The sequence below is a fragment of the Netta rufina genome, assembly GCF_964035555.1.
Source record: "Netta rufina genome assembly, chromosome: 12".
In the NCBI taxonomy this organism is placed as follows: Eukaryota; Metazoa; Chordata; class Aves; order Anseriformes; family Anatidae; genus Netta; species Netta rufina.
In genome coordinates, this window is record NC_140135.1 from 16967431 (window position 1) to 16994591 (window position 27161).

At 33.9% G+C, this 27161-nt stretch overlaps 1 protein-coding gene across 1 annotated transcript in view; it reads right to left on the reverse strand.

The window, feature by feature from the left end:
- Positions 1-13215: 13215 nt before the first annotated feature.
- Positions 13216-27161, reverse strand: part of PCDH11X (protocadherin 11 X-linked) — a gene marked incomplete at both ends in the record, with an annotated part of 422401 nt that continues 408455 nt past the window's right edge. The window contains one exon of the mRNA XM_084294027.1: positions 13216-13607. Coding sequence (XP_084150153.1) covers positions 13216-13607 — 392 coding nt within the window. The remainder of the gene's footprint in view (positions 13608-27161) is intronic.

Consider the following 27161-nt stretch of genomic DNA (forward strand, 5'->3'; position numbering starts at 1 on the left):
CATGGAGACATTTTGTTCCTGCAGGACTAAACAAAACAGGTTTGCAAATCCCATAGCTCCAGTTTGTGGTTTTTGTCTAGGGAAAACACTATCCGAGATTAAAAAGAAAAAAAAAAATCCTCTTGCTATCTATACTTTTTCTCAGAAAATACAAAGCACATTTGGTTTGAACATATGGCCACTGAACTCAGTTGAAACAATCCATTGATTTCAATAGGAATTGGATTGGGTTTGAGGTCTCAAACTTGCTAGTAGATCTGAGAATAAATTTGATATCTCTTGGAACAGGATCATGGGTTTAGGCATGTCTGCCAAAACTCAGACTCCCAACTGGATGCTGCAATTTCAAAGCCTCTTTGGAAGTATAGAATTTCCAGGTTGTTGATTTAGTTTAAGAATAGCTATATGATTTTGATATATGATATTGCAGCACACAGGTAAAAATAATATTTAGATGTCTAAAATATGCTCCTTCGACATTGGTTTTAAGGCTTACATAACCAAAATTCTAATTTCAAAAAGGCTGTTCAAAAATATTCTAGCAGGTCTTTAGTGTATCAGTCCCAAAGAAATGTGGTTTCTCTATGTCTGAAGCACCATGCCATTACTTTTCAGATGTTGAGAGATGATATGCATGTCTTCCTGAACACTTCTTCCTCCCTCTTTCCCCATTTCTCCCTTGAAAAAAATGTATTGATGGTGAAATACAAGGAAACCACTCGTGTTGAGTGGGCAAAATGAAACCAAGGAAGAATTAATTATCTCAGGAATTAAACATTAGATCACAGAAACAGCAAGGAAAAACTCCTGATGTTATGCCAGAAAATTCACTGACATAAATAGATTGTAATAGGAAGGAAACAAATTCTGGCTGCAGGGGCTGTTTTTAATTAAATGCCTAAGATCTCTTCATTCTTGTCTTGCCCTTGATGATGTCACTTAGTGGTTCAAAATGCCATAAAATCAGCAATATTCACTATCTCACAACAAATGGTAGCATTTCTCACATGTTCTTTGCACAGCTGCTTAATAACCACCAAACTGCAGCTCACCATTAACAGAGACATAATTCTGTTTCACAAGAATGGTTTTTCCTGGTTCATTTGCAGTGTGGGGTGTCTGCCCTAACCATGTTGCTCGTATGACCAGAAACAATTATTTAGATGACTGTTCCATGATGGTAAGGGTGACAAAGTGCAGAAACCTAGCCTGGACCTTTTTGCCCTTGCAAGGAAGGTAAAATATTTATATTGATTAAAAATAAATATAAAAATCCCTTTTTCTGTTATGAAAATTGAGTAGTTAATATTACTAGAGATTTTGTTATATTGTGAATATTCTATTCACAATATTCAATTTGAGTACAAGTTGCACTCTTTGAGGTTCTTTGAATAATTCAGATGCATTCATTTACTCTTGATTAGTGGATCAGGTTCTTCAAAAAGTGAGTATTTATTTTATTTTATGACATGTAGCATTAATAATGTATTACCTTTCTCACAAGCTGCTTTTTAAAGAAAGCAATAAAAATATGCAGGGAGACAAGACTTCTGAATAGAGATTAAGCAACCATGGAGCCACTTAAGCTGTCATTTTGAAAATAGTCTAACAGCTACTACTCAGGGAGGAAAAATACAATCTTGATAATGCAAAAGGGTGAGTAACCTGTGTTGAACAGATGATTCAATGCCAGAGAAGAACAGCACTGACTTCTGTACAATACATGACAGAGAGGTAATAGTATTCCATGCCTTCACTGTGATGAATGTGTGTTTGCAGAATAGCTTTGAGTATTTTTATGAAGCAGTACATGGAATATCTCTGTATTCTCAAAAAGTGTGTGAAAAGTGCAAAGGACAAAGGCCAAATAAAATTACTAGGACCACTAGTAATATTACTTGGTGCAAATGAAAAATAAATCACAGCTGCAAAGTCTGAAGCCTTTAAAACTTTTGATTCAAAGATAGAAAATTTTAAAAAACTATTGCTTTATGCAGAAAAATCTTCTGAAGGCCATATCTACAGATATATTAAAGAGGTTCCTGGGATACAAGATTAGTTCCAGCTGTGAGCATTGTTAATTGTCCAGGTGTCCCTGACAGACTGTGCAATCACATGAGAAATGCCCTATTTGGTGAGGCTAGAAGTGTGTCCAGATCTGTGTTCAGTCTCTGACAGGGAGAGCTAGGCACGCTGCTTCAGGGCAACTGAACTAAGTAATCTTTTGTCACACTTTTGTGACAACTTTTGTCATAGCGGTCACACTTTTTGTGTTAGGGGTGTTAGAAGCCCATTCTTTTTAGTGTCTGGTTGTCTAACTTGAACCTATGGGTTTGTCTAATTGATCCTTTGTTTGTCTATTGATCCTGCTGTTGCAGTCTGCCTGCACAATCTCCTGTGACAGGTATGAAGGTAAGCACGTAGGTAAATTAGTTAACTGCAGTTAACTGTTGCTGTCCCTTGTGAGTATGATGTGCTGAAATTTTACAAAGTTTTCTTTCTAGACTAAAATATAAAGGTGTGAAAAGGACAAAGTTAAAAATAGTAATAGTAGAATGATTTTTACTTACCTGTAAAGATATAATTTTTTTGATACTGAGCCCAAAGCGGAGTGTATGACAGTTGAGGGAAAAATGTAGAGAAAATGATGTAGAAATATTAAATATTTTTTTAATTTTATTTTAAATAATAATAATTTTAATTAATATTTAAAATTTAAACAAAATTAAATAAAAAAGCACGGTACCTATTTACACTAATGTGCGTATTTATATGCAACTGAACGAAGCAAACATAACTCTAGTAGTCATTTACTTCATACCAGCTTCTTCACTGTTATTATCTGTGCACATTTCTGTTGTTAAATGTATATCTCAGGTCAACTGCCCTGAAGAATACTACTAAAGATGTTTTTCCAACAAATCACAGTCTGAAATTACTATTGTATCTGCTTCAAACTTTCTGGCTTTACAAGTTCCTCATAAATTTCTATCAATGGCATTATTGAGGCTGGTGTTACTGAAGCCGGTGTTACTTTAATTAAGTAGTTTCCATCTACAGCCAACCATGACATTTCAGAATAGGTGTTTCTGGAAATTTCCTGACTTGGAGGCCTTTCTAGAAAGCAGAAAGCTGCCAAAAAAATCCTAATTCTGGTGCCGCCTTTTTAGTGTGTTAGGCACATCTGATGACTAAGTCAGATGCTATTAAGTTATATGCTTTTGGCAACTCAGTCTTGAAAATGCGTAGAGCATGCTGTGTTGACACAGTCCAGCAAATAATGAATTAAAAATGAGCAATAAATTGTCAAACCAGTGGTTGAAATAAACCTGTGAATCTTAAGTGAGAAATAAAGTTTAAAATGTATATAGAAGGATCTGGTGAAAACTGAAACAATTTACTGGAAAAAATAGATTTTAGTCCTTTCCTTTTAGAAATGGCACTGACGTTTGTGTGACTGTATGACATCAATGATGACATTGCAAGAGACTTCCAAGTAAAAGAGACCCAGGGATATCACCAAGATCAGTCCAGTATGACCTTCACAATGAAGTGCTATTTCCCCAAGTATGGCCTTCCTTCAGGTGATCAGCTGTTACATATATGCAGCTAAGTTCATAGACAAAATTGTGTGTTTTTTTTTGTTTTGGTTTTTTTTGTTTGTTTGTTTGTTTGTTTTAATTTGCTACAGTCACAGGTTATTCAAATAAAAGCACTTAGCAAACAGGTAAACTCATGAAAATAAAAAATCTCTTCCCAGGTCGTAATTTTTTTTTCCATGAAGAGACAATTTATCATTTTTTTTCCCCTGCATTATGGCAATGCTCCTTGCAGCATCTTTTTGCTGTTGATGTTTCTCCTGCACAAAGGGAAACATTATTTAATGTTTTCATTTGGTTCTCTATGGTACAGGTGCACATGCCTAAGCACAGTTGGCTCCCTGCTAGCTTTCCGAAAGACTTGTCACAAAAAAGAAAGTGATGTGCCAATGCAACATTTAGTAAGGGAGTAAAGAAAGAGAAGTGGAAACCCAGCAACTGTTCTTACCCTCTTAAATAGATTCTGTTTTGCGCTATAGGAGCACACTTCTCTGCATGGCTGTCTCTTGTGCTAGTTAAGCAAAACTTGTCACAGGAAACAAAAATATTTGCCAACTTGGCTTGAATGCAAAACCTATTCTTTGTTCTTTTGCATACATCAAATGTCAGCCTCTGTATACCCTTCTGACAGGAGGCTGACATGAAAAACAAAACACTACCAGGTGCATCCTGGCATGCAAACTATTCTGAAGAGCTTAGTAGTCTTGCTTGATGGGAGATGAGGGGTTGGGCTTCTTTTATTTGCTATCCACCAATCACATTAATTTTCATACTTAGAATATAGAATACAACCTTTTATGAAAATACTTTACATGCATCTGATTTTAGCCATATAAAAAGAAATGTAGCCATAATCTTGTAGCTTTCCTCCATCATCAGCTGGGTACATGCAGATTCTTAAATTTTGGATTTGAAGGAATTAGCCCTACAGGTACCTTTTTCCTAATACGCAGATTAGAAATAGTTTAGACAATTAATTTAGACAAAAGGCCCCCCTAAAATCAAGCACAAGGTATCTACCTTGGATATTGTGTGTAGTTAGAAGCAGACATGAAGAAATACACTTTTTTCCAGTATGTAATAGGCAAATGTGTGCATATACTTACATGTTTACTTCTATTTAGCTTACTGCCTAGATTTACTTTCATTGTAATTACTGTCATGTACTCACTTTACATCAGGTATTCTGACTAGAGGAAGCATTAACATTCTTGAATTTTCATTACATTTCATATATCTGAGGAAACATTTATATGCAAATTCACCCAAATTTTACTGCATAAATCTTTAATATTAGTGAGTTTTTTGGTCATTTCTGCATATTTTAGTAGCATATTTTGAAGGAATTTCAGACAAGCATTTCCAAAACAGCAATAGGCTTCAATAACTGCCTTTTGTAGACTGAAACGACAGCTTTTGGATAAGAAAATTTGATATTTTCTTTAATATTCAGTAGTATTACAGTGACAAAAATACATTTACGATTCAATAGGATGAAACCTCATAAAAAGCATTTAAAAATCCAAGTAGATTGATTGTGTGCAATCATTGCAAGAAAGCAAGTTCAATAATAAAAGGGCTTTATTAACATGCTTCATTGTAAAAAAAAAAAATATATATATATATATATATATATATGGGTATAGCTGTGCAATACATTATTTGCATCCTGTAAGCTACAAATATGACCCTTTACATTATTTTTTCTGCCTTCAAAATACCCGTTTAGCGTTTCAGAGACTTGTTTGCTTTGCCAGTTTCATCAGCGTAGTTTTTATCAGCTAGTCAGCTCAGACAGCCTAATCTTTTTAGATGTCAAGGTCTTGTGTTACGTTTCCTATGTTACCAGGCAGGCACAGTGCTAAGTGTCTCTGCTGCAATTAAAACAAACAAACAACTTGTATCTGCCAAGACAGGCAGATTTGACTTTGTGCACACCTATATAATATAATGAATATTTTTAGATTTTAAATAGTAATCAGTGTGATGCTCAGTGATGACACCTGTCTCATATACGTAGATAAACTTCAAAAGCAAATTAAACTGAAAATGTGTTTATGTGCAGATAGATTACACATCTTTATTTTCTTGTTAACATTCAATGTATAGAAATATCTGAAGGGAGGGTGTCAAGAGGATGGAACCAGACTCTTCAGTTGTGCCCAGCAACAGGACAAGAGGCAACAGGCACAAACTGAAGCACAGGAAGTTCCATCTAAATGTGAGAGGGTACTTCTTTACTAAAAGGGTGACAGAGCACTTGAATGGGTTTCCCAGCGAGGTTGTGGAGTCACCTTCTCTGGAGATATTCAAGACCCACCTGGATGCCCTCCTGCGCAATGTGCTGTAGGTGATCCTGCTCAGCAAAGGGGTTGGACTAGATGACCTTCAGAGGTCCCTTCCAACCTTAACCACTCTGTGATTCTGTGAAATTCAGTTTTTAGATCTTTATGGGCCATTTTGTTAGAATCATTTGAAAGCACTAGCTCTTGAAAAAGAATAGAAAGAGATCCTTTATAATTATTAGAAATAAATCTCTAGTCCTACCTCATACAAAGGCCTTTTAAATAGGTCTAATCACATTCTAGATATGTCTACGTTATCACTACAGATGTCAATTCTATTGGTTAAAAAAAAAAATATGTGCAAAACTAAAATCTGAAGTATCTACAAAATCTTTACTATTAAAATTATGTTTTAAGTCTGTCGACAACCCAGTGAATCTTAGCATATTTGTTAACTGGAAAAGTTGCTCATTTTTCCTACTTGCCCCTCTCTTTATAGTATTTCTCCTGAGGTATTCACCTTCTTTTTTTCCCCCCATTTACAATCACTTCATTTTTCAGTCTAATTTTGACTTACCTCAGTTCAATTATTCTCCTGAGAACTATACACCAGTTTATTTTTGTTTCCTGCATCTGTAAATTGAAGCTTGCTCTACACAGCAAAGAAGCAAAAATACATCTTTGATAGAACAGCTGATTTTCAAAACATTTAGACAATCTTTTGGGCATGGAATCTTTTATTATCTCTGATGACTAAAAACAACTTCAAGCTAAGTACAGGTTAAAAACAATTTATCTTAGTTTAATCTAATTATGTTAATCAACTCTTTTACTACATGTGTAACAGCTGCAGTAGCAATGAATAACTTCATTTCAGTGCCTTAGAAAATATGTTTTTGAGTGCACATCCTACTCATCTGCTCTAGAACACTTAAAAGCTCATAGCTTAAAGCTATGAGCTGAAGTCTAGCACAGTGATTCTAGGCACCTTATGTATCTGTCTCTTTTGTTGTACATGTACAGACTAGCTTTCATTCTTATAGATACAAAGACAACTCCTAGTCCTATGAAAGAAAAAGCATGTAAGAAAAAACATCAGCAAGGACAGGGGCAAAAGCTATCCAAAAAAACCATGGACCTACAGATTTAAATTCTTGAGAAAAAAGATTACTTTTGCATTTACTATTAAAGCCTTAGTTTTAAGTATGAAATTAAGCCCCAACAAAATACCTCTATATCACTAAAATGATAAAAATAAAAATGTAAACATATCATCAGTCTCATTGCAGTTATCACACAATAATTTTTTCATGCTGGATCATGAATATAAGGACCAAGAAAAAAAAAAAATTACATTTTCAAAAAATACTTGTTAATTGCAAGTAAAGTCTATATGTACCCTCTGAAAGCATGACTTTCACCATCACACAAAGTAGGAGAGTTGTCTTCTGCTCATTGTAGAAACTACCTTCTTGCTCATTTCCTTCTTTTGCTTGATACACAGCTGAGCCCTAAGGTCTGACCTGGAAGAAACCTGAAGAAAAGGCAAAGAAAGTGCTAAATGAACATATGGGCAGCACATCTCCAATATTGCCTGCTACCAGTAAACCCACATTCTTCTTTAAATACATCCCTGAGTACATTCTTAAAAGCAATTAACTTACCACAGATAACTAGCAGGAAGTCTTGGAGTCCATCTTAAAGGTAAGAGGTGCTTTCTGAACACTGTGACAGCCCTCAGTGCTGCAGCACTTTGCAGGAAATGCTGCACTCTGCGGAGCTACCCAACAGATGTCTGGGATCCAAATATTTCCAATACAGGCAGAGAAGAGTACCATGCATTCATGACTCTCGGGGAACATTACTTCTGCAATCCCCCTGCAGTTTTGCACAACACCATCAATGCTAAAATTATACAGGTCTTCAGGTATTGCATATTTCTGCCTTACTCTATGATTCTTAAAATTGGCTTATAATAACCCTGTAAAATTCCGCAGATTTTCATTGCCTCTTGAGGTTGCCCTTCCAAACTATTACTGAACCCAACTTGAGAATTTATGATATAAACCAGGAAAATCTCCTATCTCCTAAAACTCCCTTCCCTTCCCTTCCCTTCCCTTCCCTTCCCTTCCCTTTCCCTTTCCCTTTCCCTTTCCCTTTCCCTTTCCCTTTCCCTTTCCCTTTCCCTTTCCCTTTCCCTTTCCCTTTCCCTTTCCCTTTCCCTTTCCCTTTCCCTTTCCCTTTTCCTTTCCCTTTTCTTTCCTGAATTTGGAGGCACAGTATATTCTTTATAATAAAAATTAATGTCGTAATACTTGTCAATGAAAGAACATATTCATGCATAATTTTGATGCCAAAATGGCTATTATATTTTCTTGCCTGGAAAGGATCCTACTAAAAAGAAGGTTGTGCTTAACACATAACTGTGTTAAAGAATAAGATACTACTGCCTTGATATTAGGAGAACTATCAAAAGAGTTACTTTTAAATATGGACTTAACTACTATAGAAAATGTATGAAAAGTTATTTCCTTAGTTTCTTGTTTGGCTGTTTGGCTGTATATGACATGAGAGAATAATCTCTTCAGCTCAACAAGTTACTAACCATGTTCTCTCAGTTAGAAAAAGCTTTTTTTTTTTTTTTTTTTTTTAACAAAACCCCATAAATACTCCCACCTCCAGCATGTAATGAGCTGGGAGCATGGTGTTAAAAAAGTGACACAGAAGGGGAAAATACATCTTATAATAAAAAGCTAGAATGGTGTACACATTGTGTGTGAATGTTTCTACTGTCTACCAAAAGCCCGCTACTCAATTTGATGAAGTAACTGCAAGCTAAGTTAACTTTTCTGCTGGGAATGGGAGGGAAGTGTAGCTGGAAGAATCCTTTTTAAATGCCTGTATTACAGAAACAAAAAGAAGACAGTGCAAAGGAGGAAACAGTTTTTGTGGATCTAGTTTATTAATAAGCATTGTAAATAACAAGACAACATGCTGTACAGAAACCTGAAATAGAACTACTGCAAATTTACTGGACTTTAAATGCTGCTGGACTATGATATATGATGTCCAACTGCGTGATTTGTAAAGCATGGTTAGGGCTGTTTCAGTACATAGACATACACTGCTCACTCTCAGATCCTGTAGTATGCCATAGAGCTGGAAGGCTTTCCAGAAATACAAAACCAAATATTTACAAGAAATCATCCATCTCTTTCTTCTCTAGGGATAATGTTATACACAATTTTCCTATGTATATCAAATAAAATCTTTGCCTTCAACTTTACTTTGTGTCTGCACAAACCAATCCCTCCCTTTTTGTTTATCCAATTAAATAATGGTAATAAACTGCAAACATTTAATCAATAAATTTTGATAGGAACTGGTATTAAAGCTGCAAAAGAAAAACTTGTGCTAGAACTGTTGGAAACAACATACAATGATCAAGAATTTCAAATTAAAGCTTTATAAGCTTGAATCAAGATACCTTGCACTAATCAATCATTAGCAGCTAAAAATTATTTAGGTCTACTCTCTGGCTTACTCTCTGGCTCAGTGACACTAGAAGAGGAGTAACAATGGTAACTTGAGGCTGATGTATTTGCACACTGGATTAGAGCTCACTCAGAATACAACAGAGCAACCTTCCACTTCTTAAAAAACAAAGAAACAACAACAAAAAAAAAACACACCAACACCCACAAACAAACAAAAAAAAACCCTGCATACACTAGGCTCATGAGTATCTAATACAAAGTGGCTGCACTTCTCCACCTCTGTGCCTAGCAAAAAGACCTGTCTGGATTCAGACTCACATAACTAAAGTTATGTCAACCTAACTGTCATGCTAACATTCATAAACCCTCAGGTCCTATTAGCATGGGCTCATTGCCATAATAATGAGCTAAATGACCTGCATCCGGCCTGCTCACAGCCGAGAGAGCAGGTGCTCAGTAGTCTCTGTCTGGCCAAGCAGACGTGCCTCATTATTCTTCCTTTAGAATTAAGTTACACAGCACAGTTTATGAAAACAAAAAACTGATATATTTCACTTCAACCAGTTTGACTTCAGTTCATCTTTTTTTTTAAATATTTGACTGCTTTACATAATCAAAAGTTACCTTTCTTTCTGCCACCACTACCTATATCTTGCAATAGTTCAAAGTGCAACAAGCATGTATTGAATTTGGAAAAAAAAAATCTAGGCTAGACTGTGTGACACATTACTTTGAAGGCAAAGGTTTTCTTTTATTGTTACACTGTATGAAACAAATCTAATCATGTAACTACCATTTTACTGTATATTGTATATAGGATTGTTTTCTCCACAAATTCACACAAGATGAAATAATTGACTAAAAAAATTACACAAAAATATACAGCCTATGCACTAGATAAATTATTTATATATATGGCAAGATGTGCAAAGAGTCTATAGTAATGTTATTCCTCTGGATACTGACATGACACTTGTACATTTTTTTCAGAAAAAATGTCACCTTTAATGCGTAATTTTATATATGTAATATATAAAAATGAGGGCATAGTTTTACTCCCAATAAATTTACAATTAAGTGTTCTTTATCTTGTTGATAGAATTTTACAATACCATAGCACAATGTCATGGATATAATATTTAGCACTTCCTATAATCAGATTCAACTTTACAATTCTTTTTGTTTAAGCAGTTGTGTTTTTTTTTTGGTTGGTTGGTTTCTGGTTTTCACTTTTTTTTATTGTGTGTTTTATTTGGAGAAGGGACGGCAGTTAATTGCTTCCATATCTCAGAAGAAAAAAAAAAAAAAAAAAAAAAAAGTTAAAAAAGAAAGGGTAAAGGATTGGGGTTTTTGATTGATTGATTGATTGATTGATTTGTTACCTGGGGGAAGGGGGGGGGGGGGGAGAGAGAAAGTATAATTCTGGTATCTTAATCTTTTCCTATTAAACTCCTAATGCTGTAGAAATTGATTGTTTTGTCAGGAAATTTCAGTTACAATCTTCACCCAGAAAGGAAATGTTGAAGGCAAAATAAATAAATAAATAAATACAGTTCTAAAATGCAGCTGCCACTTGGTATGGCAGCCATCTTTAACTAAAACTATAGTCCTCCGCTTACAATAGGAAGTATTACATGTCAGCTTTATTCTAAATTTGCACAATTAATATGTTTGGTAAAGCTGTGTAAACTACAGATAAGCTTTTATTGTGTATCCCTGAAAAGGACTGATGAATTTTCTCACTGTGATGTCTCCAAAGTAAACAACAAAAGGCTCTGTATATATTAGGTATGAATTAATTTGTCAAATTTTTAGTTTTCCTGGAACTGGAAATGAGCTGTGTCAACTACTGTGTGTCAGTAGCCAAAGGATTTTTTTTTATTTTCTTTTTTTTACCCTGGATTTACATGCAACTGGAAAGCAGTGTGCCACATTTTTTCTAAACATTATTGAGAAATACATTAAACAAAATAAAAAAAGAACAGAAGTACATCATTAGATAATCTTATGTTTATTAATTAAAGCCTATCAGTAGATCAAAAGTGAAGCTTCTTTTAGTTTGCACATAAAATGTAAATGTGATTCGAATAGGATTACAGTTGGGACACAATATATAAAGCTACTTATACCTGCTGGGCACATAAGAGAAGCTCTTTTAGTATTCATTGGAAACCTTCAACAACTTGTACTTCTGTAAATTTTACAAGCAGCTAATATTACAGCATTTTTACACTTTTTTTTTTATAATAAATTACACATAAGTTACAATATGAAGCCAACACAGAAATCTATCCGTAAGAAATATTCATACACTGTCATTTTTTCTTTCACAAAACTTCGATTGTCTCACTTAAAGTATCAATAAAACTAAACAAAGTTATGCAGTTTGATAAGGAAAAAAACTTGGTATCATAAATGATGAAATAGCTAAATGGCTAAACAGCAACAAAATACTAGAAAGGAAATATTTTGTTTTGTTTTTATTTAAGAAAGGAATTTCCTTTTCATCCGCTGTAGAATTTACTAGTTTTTTGTTTGTTTGTTTGTTTGTTTGTTTTTTCCTGTCACTATTAAGAATATACTGTCCGGTTAACAGAACACTGAAAAAATTCTAATCTTTACAGAGAACCACCTTGAGACTTTATCAAATAACATAATCGGGGTGTACTTATAATTATAGTTATCCAGCATTCATTACCTTCTTTCTTTGCTGAAAAATGTCAGCAATTCTCTAATAAACTAAGCTACAATGACAACTACTCCTTTATCTAATAGGTTTGGGGTGAAGTAACTAATATTATAGCTAATCTTCTACTGAATACTTGTAATAGGTGATTATAGCTGTAAAACAAACATATACATCACTATAATATTATTTTAAACATCAGTAGCTTAAAGCCACAATATGACACCGGCCAAAATAACTAGCCCAGTTTCCTACTGTTTTCAGCAGTGCCCATGTAATTTTCAACTAACAGGAACAGTAGCCAAAGCAAGCTCTGCAAGATAAAAAATAAATAAATAAAATTAGCCTTATAGCTTGAAAAGCACATTTATCACACTTTTGCTTCCATTATTGTAGAAAATAAAATCTTAGAAATAAATTTAAAAAAAAACACTGATCCTTATTGTATGGTCATGTTTTCAATTTCACACAGAAAAGCCTAGTTAAGAGTTTTCTATTTCATCTATTGCATTCTTTCATAGAATAAATACCTGTGTATCCAATCAGTTAAAATTAAAAACAAAAGCAGTTGTCAAGTCTTTCAGTACATTTTCCTTCTTAATTACATGAAAGATAAATTTTGTTGAAAACATATACCATCCTTCCTAAGAAGTAGATCTTACACATTCTATTATGTAAGGTAATCAAATGAGACATTGCCCGCTTGATCTCTATTGCTAAGCAAATGGAAGGTGAAATCTATGAATATGCTATAAATTATAACAAAGAAGATAGAAAAAAACTAGTGAGTTATATTACTGTAATATTCCCTAAACTGTACTAAGAAAATGCTTTCAACAAAGAGGAAGAACTGCTAGCAGGTATTTGTGCTATATGACCCATATAAGAAAATCAGTGGGATTTTGTGTTTTCTTTTTTTAGGTTCTGGGTTGTGGGTTTTCTTCCCCATTTTATATATTTTGCCAAGAACTATGGTCAATTTTAACTAAGTCCTAAGGATTTAGCTTGAAAAGCTAAATTCAAATTCAAATTTAGAATTCTATATACATAAATATTCACAAGCCTAACAAGTTTGTATGTGCACTAAGAACAGAGTTAGGCTTAAGTTACACTTAAAGCCTGAAATAGTGGATTTGCCAGATATGCATTTATAGCTGGTGCTCATGGATGAATGTAGTGCTACTCCCAGACACCGGTGTCTGGTGGGATACAGCAAAGTTTGCCAGGGGGATGACTTTGACAGGATCTTCACTCGTGCAGTGTCTTTCACAGGTGTTGTAGAACTGGGGCCTGAGCCCACCTTGGCCTTTGTCAGTGTCATCCTTTGGAAGGGACCTCCCAAGAGTGTGGCATCCATCAGGCCTGGCTCCTCGGCCCCAGCCTTGCTGGAAGCCAAATGATGGCAAAGGGGTGTTGGACTGTTGGTACTGTGTCAAAGAAGGTGGCATCCAGCAGTTGTCTGAATGGCCTAGGATGAGACACTCCTGTGTGCAGGTTTCAGAGGCTTCAGCCAGGGCTTTCTGGAGATTTACTTCAATAGCTGGGAGGGCAGAAAAAGACAGGAAATTATCAAAGGATCTGAAGACTGACATATGCAGGGAATCAAGGGTAACAAAGCAATTCTAGTTCAATGATAATGGACATAGTTGGGAAAGAAAATACCCGCAGTTGTAAAAATTAAATGAATGTTAGATGTTTGCAAGTTTGAGGCCCACAGTATCATCAGAAAAACTATTAAAATTTCATCAGCATATGATACTGTGGCATCAGTCAGGTAACCAAAGCCCTTATACATTCTACTTATGACATTTTTATTTTTTGGAATTGTCCCTCATGTGAAAACAAACAAACTAATAAAACTTTATAATAATCCAATATCACTATTCTATATGTTTGCATACAATTACTTGAAAAAAAAAAAATTATATTATTTTTATTGAAATATTCTCTTGAAGTGGCTTCAAAGATGCACTCAAGAGCTTTAAGAATAAAAGACAGCCTAAAAACTATTTTAAAGAGAATTGATTTCTCTGTGCATTCAATACTGGAAACTGTGAAAAATCAAAGGGTAATAGCCAACGAAGCTGTAACCTCTGTAATTTACTAGTAATCGAACCTGAGTTCTTGAGTAGATGCAAGGTTTATGCCCTTGAAAAGAGATTACAGAAATTATAATTTGTTCAAAGACAAAGTAAGCTACTAAATCTACAAAACATAATTTGCAACACATAAGCACTCTTGATCTGTTTCATTTAAATTATTCTGGGTTTACCATGTTGTGTAAAATCAAATTAATATAACTTGTATACTACAAATCATTCCTTGAGATATTTTTATTATTATATACATTATTTTTATATTATCTTGCTACGTACACGTTTGAGTATATCAAAAGAGAGAAAGAGTCCAATTAGATATTGTATTGTGTTGTCTTCACAAACTGCAAGAACGTCCTTTTTCTGAAAGATGTGTATATATTTTTCGTATTTATTTTCAGGAAAATATTTAGAATTGGATTGACAACCAGTGACTCACAACCAGTGGAGAAGGTATGCTGCTACAAATTACTTATTGCAATAATAGTTCTGAGTGGGAGCCGCTCATCTTTTGAGATGTTTAAACAGATGCTGTATTTCTGTTCTAATAAATACTTTGCATGTTGAAGTCTGTGTAAAGCTATAAAGCACTAACGCATATTTCCATGTTACATCTAAATATAAATTAATTTACTTTTTCCTTCAGTCATTGAAATATATAATGCTGCTGACCAAAATATAGGTTACATCTTTTTAAAATCTACCAGTGTTAAGTGGACAATTGGTTCTCTGTTGTTTCCTGAATGTTATGTTCTTGATTATTTCTCCTGAAGTAAATTGTACAAGTATGTGCCTGGTAAATAAATGATTGTTTATAAATATTGTTGTTTTACCCTGTTTTTAGAATTTCAACATGTCTTCAGTCATCTTGTCTCTGTATTTTAGAATGTAATCCTGACAAAGCCTTGGCACCTTGTTGTTGAAGTACTAATCCAGTTTTGATGGGCAGTCAGATATATAAATATGGAAATAATTCAGTAGAGGAAATAGTTCATGCAAAAAAAAAAAGTTACTGCTGGTAGATTAGTCTAATCTTTCTGTGTCCTGCTATCTGCTATTAGAGACATAAAATTAAGTATATACAAGCTCTTTAAGCTCTTTAATTATCCAAGTTTTCTTCTCTTCTAATCAAGGCAACTCACAGAAAACAGGTATGTCCTTGACTTAGTGTTATCACTGATTTATGCAGAAACTGATATTTTTTGCATTTATTAAAAAAACCTTGTTGATACCCAATCCCCCAGACATTCCTCCAGGCTTTCTAATATCTCTTAAAATTCTGTTACTTAGGTGAAACTGGAAAAATATTATTTTTATTTGGAAATAATAATTATTATGCATTGCTAGATCTCCACAGCAATTAGTTACTATACTTGTAATGTAGTACTATCTCAAGCTAGAATAAAAAAGCAAACAAAATTAAACCATCAAAACCAGTGTATGGCAATACTTAACTTGAGCTTTAGACAAGGGAACTGCAGAAATAAAAGGTCTCTTATAAAGCATTCTCTACACCATATTGACATAAGCATTTTGTGCCATGTGTTGCCAGACTACCTGTAGACTTGGAACATGCTAACGTGAAGAACAACAATGTTGTCAGAATGACATTCTCATTTATTCTCTCAATAATGAGATTGATACACAACCTTTAGCAAAAACAAACAAACAGAAAACAAAGAAAGCAAACAAACCTTTAGCAAAACCTACCTAACCTTCATGGGTATAATCATATGCTGTCAATACAAGTTATTTTGGCTTTTAGGTTTGGGTTTCATTATATAAAAATCCTGCATTGTCAGACTTTTTGTAGCAGTCAATCTTTCAGTATATGTATTTTGTACATGTAATCTTGACCGTCAGAGTAATTATACTTTTCATCACTGCTTATGAATAATAACATGTAAAATATACAGTTCTTATTAATTTTGAAGAGTTAAAACCCTTTTCTACTGAGTATCTCTGCAGCGTTGCAAGAGAATAGAAAGTAAAAATGTATTTAGCAAATACAAGTACTTTTCTGTATGATGTCTGACATCTTTTTTTTCCAACTGTAACAGTCAAGCTTTGGTTTATAATATACTGCAGTCATTAGAAAGAAAAAATAAAATTAAATCAATGATATATTTAACCCATAGACTAACTTCAAAAGGAATCATATTTCAAGAAAAATGAATAGAACTGTTTTGTTTTTAATTTATATCTTCTGCATATAGGCCATAGCATTAGCGTAGCCCTGAGGTTTTCTTTAGGAAAATGGGTATACTGTAGGAAAACAAATTAACTGAGAGTGTGACAATAAGTATATTGTGAGATGGATAAGGTCTCCAGTATTTCCATTTAATGGAATCTTAGCAAATCTCAACAACTGGTCTGCTGCATTAAGAAGTACTAGCAAGGATAACTCAGACACAAAACAGCTTTGTCTTGGTATGAAGTAAAAATAAATATTTAAAGCCAGGAGTATCAAATGCTTTTAGCACAATCAAAAAAAAAAAAAAAAAAAAAAGAAAAAAAAAAAAAGACTGTTGGAACATAATTCTTCTGGTTTTCAATGAACTAGCACAAAATGTAGGATTTTTTCTTCATGAATATTCACTAGGCATTATCTTTTTTGACTGTTCTTCCAGGCCGTGAAATGTAGCTTCCTTCAGTCAGTATAATTCATTCTCTATTTTTCTAAGATATCATTCTACTGTTTCATTAGCACTTGAAACCATTCTAAATAGCTGCCTAGCCCTGGCATTGTATTGCCATCCAAGCTGTTTTACTTAAAAAAAATACATATTTCTAACAATTCCCTTTTTTATCAAAGCAAAGAGCTATTTATCAGCAATATATCATACTAGTGGTGCCACTTTACGATATAAAGTAGTTGGTTTCCAATATTCTGTTACTGACAATAATATGTCACTGAGACAGTGACCTCTGAGAGGTCACTGTAACTAGCATTATGATGTTGTCCACAGCACCCAGGCTGGCTTCCCCTTCACCACTTGCTGCCCACTTAAAAGGAGACACTCAGGCTGGGTCAGCAGAGCATCCCAAAAGACCATCTGAAGAGGATTTCAAGCCATACAGCTGTGTCAGTGTGAAGTTCAGTGCTCAAGTGGCATTTATCCAAGCCTGGATAAACTGAGCATGGCATTTTCTAGCTGCTACTCCTTAAGCTTTCTTCTGCTTTGCATTTTCTTATGCAGGCAAGTGTTTGCAACACTAACCTCTTGCAATTCATTGTTAAGTGTGGGTGAAAAGAAAAAAATTTGAGCTCTTCTCTCATTCAAAAGAGGTAATGTAGGTGATTATTCCAGTCCCATAAGTATTCTGGTAGGAAAGATCTGTGACATCTGCCTCTAACAAACAAGTAAAAGAAGGTTTCTGCTGTCTTTGAATATTTTCAGAAGAAATAATGGTTTTCTCTGCTGAAATTTAGTGTCTGATAACATGTTCTCACAAAAGATATGACAGGTTTATAACTGGAAATAAAACTGTAAATATTCCTCATGTATTACAAATTAACAATATGTTCATTTCAACTTTTATCAGTTTGCCTTGTTTCTTCACTCATTAATGAAACCTTAATTTTATATATTTTTTCATACTGCATGGAGGCTCATCAACTATGACATGTAGGTTGTCAGAAAGATATTTTTTAATTCATACAATGGAACACACTTTTGCACATGTGAATTTACCATTGTCACTTGAACTCCAGATTGTTTTAGGAATTAAGCTGTTTTTTAAATTGTCTGCCTCTGAACTAAGAACGTTTTTAAAGAAGGTGTCTGTCAGCTCTTATGAAATGTTTAGATCAGAGCTGTCAAGTATAACTAAAAGCACAGTAGTTAAAAGACTTGTTCATTGTTCCACAGTCTTTATCATTTTTAGGTCAAACCAGTCTTCAGTAAGAATATTTACTTTTACTTAAAATGTGGAATTTCAACCTTGCCAGGTAGCTATCCTTCAGTCAAAACAATTATAACAAAAAAATACTATTTGATCTTTTTCTGTTTGTTTTGGTTAGAGACTTTCTATAATTATAAAGCCCACGTACAGCACATATAAATATAAATGAAAATATAAAAGTTGATTGTTCTTCTTGCATATGGGGTATGAAAGCCGAAGAACACTACAATGCAGGTTGCACTTGGTACTATGTATTTTGTAGACTGAATGCTGCATACTTTGACATTTCTAGCTCAATATTTGTTGCAGGTTTAAGAATATTTCTTATAGAGAATTCTCAAAGGAAAACAGGTCGTTAGTCTGAGAGTGTTATCAGCATTCTCATAATGTTGAAGCATGTATTTAGTGTATACATGATACACTTTCTTGTCTACTCCTATGCCCCTCCATTCCGCCAAAAAGGAGAGGTACTACTAGGACAACAACAATACAACCAGTTCCTTTTTCAGTCTGCCACAGAAGTCATCCCTTGCACCATGGAATCACAGACTTAGGTTGGAAGGGACTTTTAAAGATGTCTGGTCTAATCTCCTGCTCAAAGCAGTGTATCTTGTTCAAACCATACGAGAACATTTTTTCCAAAAGTCTAGGCCAAACTTTAAAAATGGTACATCTCCCTTTGGGGAAAAAAAAAAAAAAAAAAAAGAGTGCATGTTAAAAGAGATATGCATTTCTGAAAGCTGGACAATCAACACCATGAGCTCCTGGGCAAACCTTAAAATGTCTCCACCTTTACCCACTTACACGTAATAATGATCAAAAAACGTATTCATTAGCAAAATGCTCAGATTCAATAGAAGTTCAAAAACTGACAAACTGCATGGTATCAATCCAGGCTTAGGACTTTTATAAATTGCATAAAGAATTCAAAAATAATTTAAAAAAAAATTAAGAAAATGATTTAAAATACAGGATATAGATAGAATGCTTAAATTTAACACCATGTAGCTGAAGTCTTAATGAAAAGCCTGTATTGAATATGACACATTTTGGATGCAAACCAGTCAGTGTTACATTCAGAGCACTCTTGTTTCATAATAAAGCAAGCAACAATTAGCAAGCAATTAAGCAAATTGCCCGTAATTATGCCATTGCTGAGCTATTTTTCATATTTTCACAACACAGCACATATATGAATACATGGCATGCAGTGCCAATGCTATTCTGTCAGCATCCAGAAGTGCCTCTCATTTACTGAAGCATTTCGTATTAAACAGCTCCCATCACAATTTCAGTGCTCTCTGCTCAGCAGGAACTCACCAGAGTGATGAAGATGACAACCTTATACTGCACATCTCAGCCAATAGCTCCTAAGGAATGGGTTGTGTTCCCCCTGCATCTCCCTCATTTTTTCCCTCATGTGTATGTACTATATGTGGTACTCAATCTAAGTAGAAATTGAAGCATAATATAGGTAAATTACAGTCCAGAATTACCCTTGTGACAGAAAGCAGCCACGTGGGCAACATCATTTAATGGTCTCTGCTGGGTTAAGAGAAGAGAAATAACATTAACAATAAAATAGGGAGGGTAGAATAGTTTGTTAGTATAAACTGGGATACATTAATAAGGAAGAAGCTGAATGTAGAAACCCTGAATCATTGATAATTGCTGTTATATCAATGCTGTTATATCGATATCTATATCTTTTATAATATAATCCCTTTGGGAGAAGATTCCTATGAATATTTTATTTCCTGTATGGATCTCAATAACTTAAAAACCTAAATAAATTACTAAAATTCTAGCCTTTGAACCTTTTTATTCAAAGAACAATTAGGACATACCACTTCCCTTAGTCTTCAGCCTCATGTACAGAGCTTGCCTCCATCAGATCCCATGAGAAATCATACTCTGTGGAAGGTTTATCCTCCAGATGTTCTAAATGCAGAATCAACAGGCATACAGGGAATCACACATTTTTGTGTGTCACCTTGGCTGGCCACAATATACTGGGTATCATGCCATTCCAGTGGCATTTAGTAGTCATTTCTACAGATAAGTCATAACATTGGTTCTCTCTCCTTCAAACCTTGCTAAAGAGGTTACTCCCATTTTCATTCTTACTTACACTCAAATATGTATATATACATACATATGTAGATTTAGAGAAGAATATTGTAACATACAGTAAAAATAAATTAGAATACTAAGTAATTTTGTTAAGTCCTTGAACAATTGTTGGCAAATATTCATGGTTCAGACACTTTAATGAAATCCTAATTTTCAAAAGAAAACCATAAAAAAATCAAATACTAAGTAAGCATATCTTTCCTGCGGTGACCCAAGAGGGTTAAGATGTTTTGAAATTGTGCTTTCATCAGATACACACAAACAGAAATTTAAAGTCACAGGCCAATAAAGCAGAAAACAAAAAACCGTACAACAGTCTAAAAATATTCTGTGGCTTTTATGCTGTGACTCTAATTGCATTTCAAGAAGAAAAAAAAAAAAAAAAAAAAGGCATTTTTATTTATTAGAATGTAAAACAAAACAAAACAGAAGTTCTTATTCTTAATATGTTGCCCTTAAGTTATTTTGTGAATACTTCTAGACACTTTCATGATGTTCAAATGCAATGTTTTATAGTGAAATCTATGTAATACTGTTTATAGCAATGACAGATATTACATTTGATTGGAGGGTCAACAGCATTAAATCTATTTTCTTGGGTTCAATAAGTAAGTAAAGCTGGATGAAGCTTTTTTGACAAAGCTTTTTTTTTCCATCAAAAATGTTTCAAGTTCACCTGTTTTGTGATCTTATTGATTCAAATGATGTTTTTGGGGTATGAAGTATGGAAATGAGTAGTTTCCATTTTCTCATTTTATTTCCAAGTAGATTTTTAAAAGATGAGAATCTTTGCTATTCTAACATTATGCAGAGATGACAGTATTGAAAGGATATGTTCTCATTTTGCCAAAGTTTTTCCTCAGATTTTCCATTTCACTATAAATCTCAAGTTCAGCCTATGTTTCTGAAAAAACAACATTGCTTGCCGTTAACTGTACATGCAGCATGGTCTAACACAATCCACAATAATTTCCACTTCCTAAATTCACTGTGATTCCCTTACCCCTACAGAAGAACAAGCCTTGTGCTCCACCTAATAATTATGTTTTGCTAGATTTTCAAGTTTTTACAAGTGATTAGGATAACTATTGAATGCTCAAGAAGTCACACTTCAAAATTCCCATAAACTGACCAGCAGCATGTCAGATCTCTTGTACTTATTAAGCTCATTAGTCATGATGTACAACTTTGTGGAAAGACAAGAGAGAAGTAAGACTTTGACATTTCATATCACCACAGGACAAAAGGATTCCCCTCCTGCAGCTTTTGTCCTCCCCAGGAGGACACTCCTCCATATGGCTGAAGCCCAGGTGGGTTTAAGTCTTGGAAAATCCTCTGAACTGCAGGCTCCTTGATGGCTAGACAGCATTTTCTAACCACTTTTTTTCACAGCAGTTTTTTGTCATTACCACTTTGTCAATCTGCCACAGACTGCCCTCAGTGGAACCAGGTATCTACTCAGGAAAGACCTCTAAATTGTGAGATGGCTATGTTTGATTAACAACTTTGTGATTGATGTAAAAATGAAATTTGAAAGGTAATAATTACATTTGTGATTACTTAGTTCTAAATCACTTATGTTTTCTGTTCCCTCTCTTTCTGGGCAGCTAGAGCAATGACTCATTAATAATAATAAAGTCATTTAACCCTGCAGGCACATTACAAGGAGAAAGATGCCATTTGTCACCAACACAAATAGAACAATCACTGAAGAATACAGAAAGACCACTACTTCATAGTTGTTGCAAATGATAAAAGGGACATTTTGCACTCGTTCTTAACATGACATCCCAATCTGTTTTTAATTTTCAGCAAACATAAGGGGACAGGATACAACATATGAGGGACTACTAATAATGTATTGTCCTGCAGTGACATTTCCATAATCACTTTAAATCTATCCTATACATATGTACTAGTTAAAGCTTTCTACTCAAGAAATCATACCCCCTAGTACGGAATGAATTATCCTTTGCAGATTTTTTGCAAAACAGCTCTTTCCCAGGTTTTGAGGGTCTGACAACTGACATGCATATTACCATTACTTTAAGTGATAAGGTTTGGCATTCTTTTGCACTTACAGTTGAATACAGCATAACATATCTAAGTACATTTGTACGTTTGTATTCTTTAGGCAGGAACAATTCAGTTTTAATTCTCACGAGAACTAATTTAGCCATAAACTTCTGCAAGTTGCTTAATTTTGCAATACTTTTTAGTATTGTTCTAAACTTCACTACTGAAGGAATTCTGCAAGAAACACTCTATATTAGTGCTTCTTGCAAATGCCCTTATTTGTAGGGAACTCATGTACATCAGAATTTACTGGATTTTTAAGAAGAATTACTGATGTAACTGCCTATCTATGAACCAAATTTCTGATGAAGAGATGAGGCTATTCTTTTAGATGAGGCTATTCTTTTTATAAATAATTTGTTCCAGAGAGAGAGAGACTCCTACTATGGTATTAATATGAAAACAAATGAAAGAAGGAAGTTTCATGTACGTAAGAGTCACCATAATCTGAGTTCCAACTCTTTCAGGCTAGAATTACAATTTTTTCTTTGCTTTGCTTTATCATCAGTCTTTGCTTTATCATCTTACCATCAGGTGTGTAGAAAGACCAGAGAATAAATTTAGAGTATGAAGTTAGACTGTTATTGTGTGGGGTAGAAGGGAGGTAAGCAGACCTCCTAAATCTGTTTATATTTTCCCTAGGTACCACAACAGGCTATAAATAAAGATATTCTTTAAGAAAGTTAAATAAGTAGTGTTAAGAAATAACGCACATCAGGAAGGAGTAAAATGCACAGAGTAAAATGCATATTTTCACTCAAGATAGTGACAACACAGAAAAGCTTATACATGGAGTGAGATGTTTTGTCAAATTGAAAAATGGAAATAATATGAACACTACAATTTTCACATCAATTTGAGGTAAAATGTTTTGAATTACAGTCATTTTAATCTTGTTTTATAAAGAAAATTACTTAAAATGGGTGATAATTTAAAACAGCATAATCCAAACTTCATTGTGTTCCAGTCAGGCATAGAAGTGAGAGTGGCTCTGAGTGATTTCGAGCAATATCCGTACTGTAGCTCAGACCTTCATTCAGAATAGACATTTAAAAGAAGAAAGGGGATACCTGACTAGTTTCCATCATTTCCTCGTGAGTACAAAACCACTTACAGTGATGTCTGCTACCTTCTAACTGGGGTTTTCAAGGGATTGCTAGCACCTTCAGAAATTCTGCCATGATTCTGATGAGGCACTTATTTCACAGTTACCTCTTTAAGCATTCAGTTGTGACCACTTTCTCCACTGTAGTTTTGCTGTTTGATTGTTAAGTTTCTCACATCACTTAAGTCTTTTCCAACTATTAAGAAGTTGTTGGCATCAAGGATGCCTGCAGGTTAGAAATATATATTATAAACATTCCCTTTTTCTTTGCTGAGGGGAAAAAAAAAACAAAAAACAAACAAAAAAAAAAAAACACAAAACAAAACACAACAAAACAAAACAGAAAATCCACTGCTGAGTTTTAATTCTCATCTAGTTTCCTTTGAACAACCTCCAATAATGACTTTCAGAATTTCTTTAATAAAATTTTTAGTTTTCCAAAACATTTGTCAAATAAAATATAAAAAATATGTTAATCTGAAGTAGGGTTATAGAGGGTAGTTTACTTTTCTAAATCCGACGATTTTCTCAGCAGTTTGGACAACTGACACATGATGGGGATAATTTAGACCAGATCAACTTTTGACAAAATTCTTTAAAGAGAGGAGAGGAAAAACCAACAACATCAACAACAAAACAGTATTAGGGAACAGTCATGGCTGTGATGATTCTGGAAGATTTTAGGGTCAGCAATATCATCCCAGAAAATGGGAGAAAGTAATTGCTGACAGTAATGTTTTCAGCCCACTTCAATCGCTGTCAGGATAACCACGAGTATTATTTTGACTTGAACAAAGTGGTTTTGTTTGTTTGTTTGTTTTTGTTGTTTTGTTTTTTCTTTGTTTATTTTTAGAAAAAAAAAAAAAAAAAAGAGTGCACCAAATATAGAAGGGTGGGGATATAAAGTTAAGTATCCAAATTTTCAGGAAAGTAAATTCCATTATTTTAGAAATATTTTAATATAGGAATATAAAATTGATTATCTCTAATTTGCGTTATTTGCATAAACATAGTTCTTGTATCACCACATGCTATGTGTCTAAAGTGAGGATTCTGGAGAGATATTTGTGCAACTCCTAATTTCAGAGAGTTGGTGTTCAGTTTTGATTCAGACCTATTTGCATAACAAGATGTCCTAACAAAAGAAAATAATTTGGATTTTTATACATTGAATAGACCATAATTTTCTTTGGGGGAAAAAAAAAAAAAAAAAAAAAAAGTGATTTTTACTCCTGTTTTATAAGTATGACTAGGCTAATAAAAACCTAATATGTGTTATTAAATGAGGTTAAATACTGCCATTCAGATTTGTCAAGGAATTTACTGCTTTCCTTAGTACATGAGATTCAATCAGCCACTTCTCTGCTACATAGGATAGAGGATCCCTTAGAAAGGGATTTAAAATATATTCAGTTCTTATAAAGTCACTAAAGCTTAGCATCCTGCACTTTAGAAAGTTTAAGTTTCAAAGTTTACGTTTAGTTTGTTAATCCTGGATGTAGCATGCATACATCAAAATTAACCAAATAAAATTACATCAGAATAATTCTTGTTTGAGATGGAACTCCCTGTACTGCCCTTTTCTGTTGTTTATAAGAGCAGATCCACAAAAGCAGGTAATTTATTTTTTTTCTTTTTTTCATAAGCTCTACAGAAAAGATATTTTAAGTATGTGCTGCTCTAGCAGAAGTATATATAAAGCTCTCAAAATGTTTGGCACTCATTTCTTTTTATGAGGGTATAAACCTTAATTTCTGGAGTTGACATTACCTAATCTTTAGTGGAATACATTTGACAATCACCTTTTCTACAGCAAGTATGGTTGGCAGGAGCAGTTCATACTTAGTCCGTATTGCAAATGGCTGCTTTAAGATCTTTCTGTGGTTTTTAATTAACCATAGGATACAAAAGACCTAAATGAAAAGCTACCAGTCAATTGCTGGCTAAACATTCACCAGACTGTTATTGAACCTCTTCAACAATTTATTCCTAAATTCATCTGTAGTCTCCTAGAGATGTCATTAATATGCTCAGAGTTAATTCATTATCATCTATTGCTTCTATTCAAGCTCATGTTAACAGAATAAATTCATCAAAAATGATCAGACTTGAAAAGACAGATTTGGATTCTGACAGAGAATAATTTATCATGGCTGGGAAAAAGCCTCCCACCAACTGGGCTGTTTGAATGCTGGGAGATGAAATTGTAATGACTACAGAACCTCTGTAGAAAAGGACATTAAAGTCTCAAGAGAAAGCAAGTAAATGATAAAGCCAAGACTCTACTGCCAAAATATGTATGTTCCTGACACTGATTCCTTTTATTTATTTATTTATTTACACTCACAGGCCTCTCACTGTATGTGCTGTCTTGAGGCAGAAGTAATTATTAAGGCTCTGCTGTCCATTTGCATACTGCAGAGCAAAGCCTAGGAGGTACAGAGGGGCACCACCACACAAGTGCGGGTGCGACAGCGGCTTTCAAAGCTACAGAAATGCTACTGATACTATGTGCGTCGCAAACTGTTAATCAATAGATCCATGAGACAGAAGTCTTCATAGTAATGCTGCATAATGTAACACTAATCTATTTTATTCAAAAATTGTTGTAATTATCACTTAAATAACAGTAATTAGCAAATTGAGTAATCTACTGTTCTAAGAATGCTACGCTTTCTAGGTATCTACTTATAATCTGAATTCCAGGAACAGCTGGAGAAAACAGCATTTATAACACATTTTAGGTGTTAAATTGATTTTATTCTCTCTCTCTTTTTTTTTCTTCTTTTTTTTTTCTTTGTTTTTTTTTTTCTTCTTTTTTTTTTTTTTTAAATATGACTTGTAGACATTTATTTTAAAGACTGGAAACTTTTGTTTAATCACCACATTATGGTCAATATTCTAGCTGTTATAGTTTCACCCAGTTATTTTATCCAGGTGGAGCAAAGGAAGAATTTCCCTTCTCCTGTACTAGAAGCTGCTGTATACTGGACACACCCATTTCCCTAAGAGACTACTCCATTTATCTATCCGTTTATATACTTTTATTCTAATTCTCTATGTACCAGAGCCATTTTTTCTGTTCCTTGTCTTGTCACACTGAGAAATTATGCTACTTCAGGACTTGAGTTTCCCCAGTTTCCCTGGGGAAGGGAAAAAACAAACAAACAAAAACCAGCAACCAGTACTCCAGACCTGCTCGAGAAATATAAATCTTACTAAGCACTGCCTAGATATTTCACAGATGATCTTAAAGGAGCTTAAATAAATATTTGTAAATATCGGTATGAAAATATCAGTATAATATCAGTAGGTTTATCTGACTGTTTCAATCAGCATATACATCCTAGTTTTCTTCCCCCTTCCATTCTTTTATATTCCAAAACCAAATAGAATCATGCTTCCAACTTCACTGCTATCACTATTTTGGCATTCCATTTTAGATTCAAGATATATACTTAATTTATTATATTAATGCCTTCAATCTAAAAAATTCAGTGGGGTAAATATGCCAAGTGTCTGATCGGTACATAATGCCACACTGAAGAAACACTATATTTAAAAATAAAAAAATAAAATAAAAATAAACATTTCCCAGTGAAGTACTGAAAAGTTAGGAAGTGCAAATTCTGCAGTATTAATTCATCTCCCTTGTGTAAAAGTGTTTTGATGCAAACTTTAATTAAATAATCATATACTATTTTTCCCATAGGACCCTTAGGCCTAATTCAGAGAGAAAGTAGTTATTCAATATTTCTTCTTATCTATCTTAATCAGC